Below are 9302 nucleotides of genomic sequence, written 5' to 3'. Positions count from 1 at the left end.
TTAAAGCTTATATGGTTTGAATTTACTTTTTTAACATTTTTAACAAAAAACACCACAAGTAAATTACTGAAAAACCCTTTAAAAACTGGCTAAGCACAAGCACCGCTTAATTATACAATTTAAATCGGTTCTTGGCTGTGACAACGCCCACGGGCGGTCCAACCAGGCTGGGTGGTGGCCTGCTGGTGCTCCCCAATCCAAATTGGGTCATCCGAGTTTATCTGCGAGTGCTGCCTACTTACGGGCATATCTTACCGGCAAAGGGCATATTTTTGGGGCTTTAATAGCAATCCCACAGTTTCACATGGAGCAGAGACAAAAGCCATCATTTACATTTCCACCAAATGAATTTTTATTCGATCGTATTTCAGTTTATTTTACATGCATTCATAGACACACACATTTTGCCCTCTTATCGCTTATTTAAATCTATATATTCTTCGTTTATTTTTTTGGTAATTATTTTATGCTCGTATTTTTTTGTCGCTCGACAATTTACAATTACAATGCTTGCAGTCATTGAAAAAAAAAAAACAAAAAAAAAAGGACATGAGAACAGGTTTCTCTCTATTTTTATCCTTTGTTCTGGGCATTGTTTATTTCGATACTTTAAGTATTTATTTATGTATATGTTTTTATATAAAAAAAAAGTATCATACATTTGACTTAATCCTACACATATCTGGCTTATAATACACTTTTTCCTTCTGTAGATTTTGTATTTTATTTATAGTTTTTAGTAAAATCGCTAGTTTTTCTCTTAAATTGTAGCAAGAAAAAAGGTTATAACAAAACGAATAAAATACAATTAACAATTACAACTAGTTCATGGGTTTTTAATACATAAAAGCAAAACCTAACAAAGGGATTCGTTTCGGATATGACCAAGTCGGTTTGGTTTCTTTAATTTATTTATTTATTTACAAACGGAACGGCCCAAAACAATACCTATTATTTGTGTTACTTCTGGCTCTAAAAAAAATATAGAAATTAAACTTCAAGTTCACAGTTCATGTTGACCAAGAAATTGACTTTATTTGAACAAAAGTAACTGCGATTGGAGTGCCCCCAGAGAGTTTTCCTCAAGCTTATTCTGTTTCCGCTTCGAGGGCTTCCATGTGACTGATTTCCGTGCTCAAGATGATGAGGGTTCTGTCGGAGGAGCGCTCTCTCTTTAATCACTCTAATGATTTGAAGGAAAAATTGCAGCGTTGCACCATTATCATTACCATCAGACATCGGTCGGTCCGTTGGTCCTTTGGTCCTGTCATTTACTCCCTTTACACACCCACAAAAGCATCGCTGCCCCTTAAATTCAATCAATCAAATGGATTTCCCACGCCGTCGCTCATTGTCATTGTCATCTTCATGTTTTTTTTTTTTTTTTTTTTGATACTGGCAGCTGCGACAATATTTACGCCATCGGAGTAACCACTCAGGTTGCTCGGATGATCCACGGGGAATGGGAATCAGGGCCCCAAAAAATATCCGTAAGCCCGAAAGTAACCACATTACGGTGACCACGCTAATTGCGGACTGACGGATTCGAGAGCGAGGCCAGGAAAACTTTTCCACAGGTGCGCCGGAGTAAAAGTGGTCTGTGTGTGTGTGTGTGGGTAGAGACAGAGAGAGCTAATTTATCTAATTGAAAAGATTTAGATAGCAGATGAACCAGAAAGATTGTGTCCCCGGTCTGGTTGTAACCCATGAAAATGGGGTGGAAAAAGCAAAGCTCATTTGAGTTTAACTTTAAATAAAATCTCTGTTTGTTTTAAGGTACTTATAGTATAAAACATAGCTAATAAATTTGTGTTTTGTTATTTAAATAAAATTAAAAAAAAAAAACCTTAAGCTCTCTTAAACTTGACACCTTTTTATGGGGTTTTTTAAGAGACTTTTAGGACTTAACTATGCAAAATCCGAAACTCCTAAGTAACCACATATTTTCCCCCTATTTTTTACCTTTTTATATACAAGAAATCCTTTCAGTTTCTCAATTTTTAGCTACCTTCACACAAATATCACCAAGTAAAACATATCTTTTGTCCACTGGTCTCTTAATGGGTTAAGCGAATGAGACTCGTTGCCAACCCAAAAATGGCTTAGCCTTTGTTGTGGAGCAAAAATTAATTTCATAAACCGAGTTGGAGTGGGGCGAAAACCCCCCAACGAAATCGCTTAAAAAACTATTTTCACGAAAATTGCTTAGCTCTCGACCCGGAAAAACCCTCCGGACCCAGACCGAAAATAGAGCTCCGAGCACGTGCCCGTGATGGATGGACTCCGGTGGCGACATCGTCGTGCAAATGGACCACGTTTGCAATGCATGTAAATGAACAGGTTCCTGTCCAAGCCAAGGAGTTTTTTTTCGGGTAGCCAGAGGGAGGCTGCTGCTGGGATCCGATAACAATGTCCTGGGACATGTTGCTCATACGCCACGTTGTCAACGGTCTGCTTAGTGTCTGCCACTCCTCCGCATTCGTGTCTCCGGAACCAAGTCCGCATCCGAATGGGTTTCTGCGTTGGGCATTGTTTTCGAACAGAAATGCCATTGAATGTCCGGCGAGTGTGCTGCGGTCCGCTGGCCCAACAACTGAAACAGCTCCTTGGCTTTCCTCGAAAACCCCGGCTATTGCAAAAAGGCAGGACGAGGCCAGCGGACCGACACATCTTCCATTTGTCTCGCTCAGTCACCTCCAGAGCCATGCATTTGGGGGGGAGCTTATCGGTGTCTTGAAGAATTTTCATTACACTTTAAATGGAAGTAAAAATTCAATTTGTAGCTACTTCTTCATTGGGAAATCGTAAGATAACTTTTGAAATGTAACTTGTTAAAATAACTTTGGAAAACCAACAATAATACATTGATCTCTTGAAATTTAATGCTCAACTTTCAGTTTTCCAGGAAGATATGCCAAAACAAAGCTAATCCCCCACCGATTCTTGGGTAGTTTAGTAGAGTTTAACACTAATTTCTCAGCCTATTTGATAAACATTTATTTATATTTTGTTTGTAGCCTATGTTTGGGTTTCCATTCGATTTGTTAGATTTGTTTTCATACTTTTAGATCATTCAAAAAATAAGCAACTAACTCTTGAAATCTTAAATTGTATGTAAATTATATGAATTAATTGAAAATGAAGACTTGTACTTTAAAAACATGCCTTAAATGGTGAAATAAAATTGTTGAAAAGGGCTTCGCAGGATAATAGTCACACGAAAAGTCACACAGAAATGTCCTTAACTGCAGCCGCTTGAAAATGCCGCTTTCACACCTTGCAAAAGGATAGTGCCAAATGAGAGCAGCACAGAGTGCAAACAGGATGTGTCCCTGTGTGTGTGTGTGTGGGTGGCCAAATGGGAGTAAAAGGCTTGTCCTGCACATCGTCCTTGTTGTGTCATCAGCGACGCTGCGGCTGCCGCTGCGGTTAATATGTCGCCCAATGTCCAGTTGCTGTAATGCTTCCTTTTTCCGCTGATGTTGCTCAATTTGATGCTGCTGCTGTTGTTGCTGCTGCTGCTGCTTCTGGTGCTGCCCCTGCTGCTGATGTTGTCCACATTAATGCCACTTTTGTTGCTGTTCTTGTCGCCGTTGTAGGTGCCATTGCTATTGCTCAAACAATTGCTGTTATACACTTTCATGTGGCCCTTGTTGCCGCTGTTTTCGCTTAAATTCCTTATGTTGCTGCCCCAAGCATTGGTGCTGTTGCAGCTTTGTTGCAAGTGATTACTGCTACTGCTGCTGCTTTTGCTGCTTACTGATGTCGTTCCTGATTGACGGGCAATCCTTAAATGTCAATGGGACGTCATGATAATCACATCTGGCGCCGAATTCCGTATGTCGATAAACACTTTGGACTCCTCGTTCTTCTGGGGATGCTGCTGCTGCTGCTTGTTGTTGCCGCCCGGCAGGATTGTTGTCTGTCCAGGTCCTCCGATGCCCAGGCCATGTCCCTTCATGGCCGGCAAGCGAGCAGCAATATTCGGAGGATGCGGATGGGCAGGATGAGCATGATGCTGCAGACGTTGCTGCTGTTGCTGCTGTAGATGTTGCTGCTGCTGCTGCTGCTGTGCATGCTGCTGATGCTGGTGATGATGGTGACAGATCTCCTGCGGCGGCTTGGCAGAAGGGGTCACCAGCAATCCACCGTAGTGCGAGCGAAGGCTGTGTCGCTCCTCCAGCTCCATGGACTCCTGGCGCGGCAGCTGCTGGTGATGTTGCTGCTGCTGCTGTTGCTGCTGTTGCTGCTGCTGTTGCTGCTGCATGCTGCGCCTTGTCAGTGTCCCAGCCGCCGACGGCGATCCCGATGGCTCATAGCCAAATGTGGAGAAGAATCGCGGCGGCGGCGGCGGCATCATCATGGCCCCGCCCCCCGAGCCGCAGGAGGAGCTGGACTTTTGTCTCATTAGCGAGGCAACACCGCCGCCGGGACCGGAGGACGATCCCGAGGAGGCAACGCCCATACCAAAGCCAACATTAACACCCGCTCCCGCCGACGCTCCGATTCCGGGACTGTTGACAAACAGCGATTCTCTGAGGTGTGCATAAAGGTGATAAAGGGGGAGAAAGAGAAGTGAAAGGTTTTAATATTTGTCAGTTGCACACGAAGAGGCGCTTCGGATTGTTGCATTCACAGGAAGGAAGTGGGAAGGTTACACTTGAACGAAAACTCAGGGAATCGAACCCAAGGGGATTTTGCACCTGTTTTTGGCGTTTTAATTGAATTTTACTTTGAAAGTCTGACGGAAATTTACTTCACTACGCTAGGCTTTATCTTTAGCATTTAAACAGTTGTATCTCTGTTTTTTTGAGTGCATATTGGAGGAGGAAGATAACTATAGAGATGAATAATGACATGTTGCTTCACAATTAATTGAAATGAATCCTCCAGAAAGACACAGGAAATTATACTTCCAGGAAAAATACTCTTTAAAAAGACTTGGCCTTGCAAAGGATTTTAAAATGTAGTGCAAATAGTGTAGTAAAGTTGGTAAGCAACTAAAAAAATAGAAGCCTTGCCAGCTATAAGTACACCGATTTGTAGGCATTAACTCCCCCACCCCCTTTTAGATTATGTTAATAAATTCCTCCTGGTCCCCTTTCCTGACTATAAATTAACCGGAACAACCGGCACGGGGATTCACTGTGTCTCTGACTCGTTCGCATGAATCATCTTCATGTGGGCACGTCGCCGGCATTGTGTGTCACACTGCATTCCATGTCTGACTGCGTCTGTCTGGATGTCATTCCGCCATTCCAGCATCCTGCTAACCCACTATCCTGTCAGCTAGTAGAGCCCATGCCCATTCCCGCTCCGATTCCAACTGGGACCTGTGTCGCTATATCCAATAAAGACGCATGCAAATACAAATATTTGCATCGATTTGTGTTGTCGTAGCGACAGGCGACGGCGTCCCCGTAACTTCCTGGACGCCATTCTCCGCAACACTGTCATTGTTTTTAGTGTTTGCCCGGCGTTGACTTTGCAATTTTCTGGCATCTATTTGACTGCACATACGGCATATGTGATTGTTCAGGGTATCAGGATGGGTATCAGGATGGGTATCAGGATGGGACGGTTGGTGGGGGGCAAAAATAAAGAAATCGTACGCTTCTTTTTTTGATTACAGCTACAGCCAACAAGGTTTTATTTAGTTCATAGGATCATAGGCAGTGTTTATGGGTGCTCTTTGTTGGATTTGTTTCGGGGGATCGGAACTCACCTCGTCTGACAGCCCATGTCGCAGGCATTAATTGGGGCTGCCGCCATGGTGGCCTTTGTCATCATCTCGTGTGTGGCTGTGGTGGTGGAGCTGGATTCGTCGTCATCACCGCCACCGCCGCCGCCCAGACTTGTCTGGGTCATGTCCGCATGGCGGCGCAGGATGCTGTGCTCCTTCTCCTTGAAGTCGGCCTTGCTAGATTGCGTCGAAAGAGGCACTGCCTCGCGGTAGTATCTGTTGGAGACATCGTCCAGGATCTGCAGAGAGGTTTGCGAGTGCTTTTGTCTGAGGAAAAGAGGAAATATTAGGTATTAAAGGATTTATTTATATTATAAATGATTATAAATAATAATTAATATTTATATATATCTCATTAGCTAATCAAAACCCCTTTAAATGTTGTTTAATATCCTGTGATATCATTAGTTTAAGCTGCTCCGACAGCTGGTCAATTGTTATGGAATCAGTTTCCGCTTGAAGTGTGCATCAGCGGCCACGCTGCGTATACGTAATGGGCTTAGGGATCATTTGTGTGCTTGCTCCTTGAGCTCCTGGCAATCCGATTTGGCGTAAGCTTAAACTATATTCACACACACACACCCACAGCTAAGAACTCACCTGGATATGTTCTCCCGCGAGCGACCCTTGGAGTTGCGACCCATCTCATCCAACTTGCTCTCCTTGGACTCCCGGATGTGTTCCTGCAAGGCGAAGCCAAAGGATAGAGACAGAGAGAGAGAGAGAGAGAGAGAGACAGGGGGTAAAACCAATGTAATAAGCATAACAATAAATATTTTTAATTAATTTGGCAAGGGACGGAGGCGGAGTTAAGCCCGATTCTCGCATCTTGGATATCTGCAGAGCGCGTAATATAATATCCTTGAAGCCCACTGCACCAGCCTGCATATAGTGGATTATGAGAGGGTGTCCTGGAAAGGGGAGAGGCGTGCCAGAGCAATTAAGCCAGCCGCCACCTGATGCCGCCACTCGCACCCCTCTCTCTCTCTCCCTCTCTGTATCTTCTGCAGTCATTAATACGTCGATTGTGGATGCGAGGGACAGGGGAAGGGGGCCTGGCTGGGGGAGGACAGGTCAGGGAGGTGCGTATATCCAGCAGGGGGAAGCACTTGATAGCCTGCATAAAAGGAAGCGTTAATACGTAAATACGGAATAATGAAGAACGCGGCCAGGGTAACAACGCTGATCCAGCGACCTTTCCAAGGCAACCCGCAGACCTACAGCCACACCCACTTGAAACCACCTGGAATTGCATCCATAATGGAATATACAAGGCAAACATTTCGTGCACCTTTTTATCTGTTTTCTGTTTTCTTCTTTCTTTTTTTTTTTTTTTTGCCAATTACTTCAGCAGTGATTTTTATTGTAGGATATCTCACTCAGCCAGTCACTCACCCACTCACTCCTTCATTCATTCATTTCCTCAACTATTTGACAGAGGAATATAATGGGGAAAATCAAGGGAGAACCCAATGCAAATCGCTAAGGAAATGCAACCGCCGCGACTTGGCCCCTTCTGACCAGAGAGCCAGCAATGTAATTGGTTTCAAACTCCAGCAGTCAAACGTTCCCAAGGTACACATTTCATTTCGTTTAAATATATATATATATATTTATTTTCCTCCTTCTATATAGGTAGTATATCCGATGTATATAGCTCTTGTGCGGTATTCGTTTTGGCAGCAATTCGTTTAACAAACAGTTAACTATTTACTTGAAGGACTTTGCCTTCCATTTTGCGCGATTGTCCAAATGGAAACTACTCAAGCAGATGGATTGTTTAACTTTTGTCTCTCTACTTTCAATAATACTGTTAACTATGTTTTTGTTCCCTACCTAAAACTAAGACTAAGACACTCCCCTTTTGCTGGTCACAATTAGCACAGCTTAACTTAATGAGGGGGGAACTCTGATTTCGACTTTGCGGTGACCTCAGCACGAACAATAGGGGGGAGAGGCGGAAATGTGGCTCAATATCGGGTTTTTAAATTGTTCTCTCTTATTTTTTCGAATTTGTTCAGCCCGATTTTAATGATGTCGATGCGGATTCAAATGCAAATGCAGATGGAAATGCGTTTGCCACCGCAGAACGTGAGCGAACCAATTTTTTTTAGATGATTTTGTGAAGGAACTTGAGGGGATTGGCGCTGGACTTGGGCTTGCCCAGTGCTGGGGGCGGCGGAGGCGTTAGCACAATGTCCAGTTCCATGGAGGTGGATGAGCTTCGGGCCAGTGTTCCCACACTGCCTCCGCCACTGCTGCACTGCATCGAACTGGAGCTAGAGTTGCTGGCCACACACTGGCCGGTCACCAGGACAAACTCATCGTCGAGGCTATCGCTGTCGCAGCTGAAACCGATGCCATCGTCGTACTCTTGATCCTCCATCTGCAGTACTTCTTCTTCAGCCTGATCCTCCTCTTCTTCAGCCTCTTCCTCCACTTCTTGCTCTTGCTCCTCTTCCAGCTGCAATTGATCGCCATCGTCCAGATCCAATTCGAAATCACAGTCACAGGTCTGCAGCTGCTCTGACAGCTTGGCATCCATTTGCGAGTCAAAGTCCGAGCTTGAACTTCCCGCCTTATCATCGCACGTGTCCATCCTCAACCCCACCTGGGGCTCCAATCCGTCCGACGAGTAGGAGAAATCACACATGAAATCATTCTGTAATCCCACGAAAATCGCGCTCTTGGGAGCTTCCAGTATAAAGGAATCAATGTGATAGATGCCATCGCTCAGGGCTGGCACGTCCTGTGGATGAGGCACAAACAGAAAGAGAAGACAGCCAGAGGAGAGAAAGAGAGAATGCGAGACATGTAGATAGAGAGAGGGAGAGATAGAGATAGAGATAGAGAGAAAGAGAGAGAGAGAGAGAGAGAGAGAAAGGGGAAGATATATATATAGAGAAAGAACGTGAGCGTGGGCATTTCACATCGCCGACTTAACCAAGAGAGAAGAGAGTGACAAGAGAGACAGCTCTAGAGCGAGACAACTCTACATATGCGTGTGAGACCTTGTGTGTATGAGAGAAGGATAGCACTATAGATAGAGGAGGGTGCACCGTAGGCTACATGCATGATGGATGGCAACTCTGGCTACAAAAATTAAACACAATCAAGACAATCAAAACTAAAAAGCCAGTTTGCAGATTTCCCATTATGCCAAATAGAGCTCTGATCACCTGACATGCACAAGCACAATAGACTTTTTGATATATTAAGTATAAAACCGGTTTTCATAGAGATTTTTTTTATTTTTTTATCGCAAGAAAGTTAGTCAGCAAACCCGAACTGATCACAAACTTAAAGGGTAGCAATAGCAGAATCATACGGTTTTGATACCTCGAAGGAATTTATGATCCTTAAGGTAGTTTTAAATAAAAGCCTGAATTTTTAAGGGTTCCTAAAACAGAATTTTTGTTTTGTTTTGTTTTTGTTTGTTTGTTTGTAAATCCCTTTTGTTATACATCTTAAAAATTACTCAACTTTAATATTTCCCAACCCACATTCAGTTTTAATCTCCAGCAGGACTATTGTTGCATTTGCTGGATGCCAAGTAACC

General features: G+C 43.8%; 1 protein-coding gene across 2 annotated transcripts in view; it reads right to left on the bottom strand.

Moving 5' to 3' along the window:
- Positions 1–352: 352 nt before the first annotated feature.
- Neto (Neuropilin and tolloid-like) overlaps positions 353–9302 on the bottom strand; it is a 78142-nt gene continuing 69192 nt past the window's right edge. For both annotated transcript variants that reach the window (XM_017162760.3, XM_070288428.1), the window contains 3 exons: positions 6344–6426; positions 5726–6010; positions 353–4535 (listed from right to left, as the gene is read on the bottom strand). In XM_017162760.3, the coding sequence (XP_017018249.1) occupies positions 3797–4535; positions 5726–6010; positions 6344–6426 (1107 nt within the window). In that variant the 3' untranslated portion in view covers positions 353–3796. The remainder of the gene's footprint in view (positions 4536–5725; positions 6011–6343; positions 6427–9302) is intronic.

This window comes from Drosophila kikkawai, chromosome X, assembly GCF_030179895.1.
Source record: "Drosophila kikkawai strain 14028-0561.14 chromosome X, DkikHiC1v2, whole genome shotgun sequence".
Taxonomy (NCBI): Eukaryota; Metazoa; Arthropoda; class Insecta; order Diptera; family Drosophilidae; genus Drosophila; species Drosophila kikkawai.
Note: the sequence above shows the minus strand (reverse complement) of the source record. Positions and strands in the feature narration are given on the sequence as shown.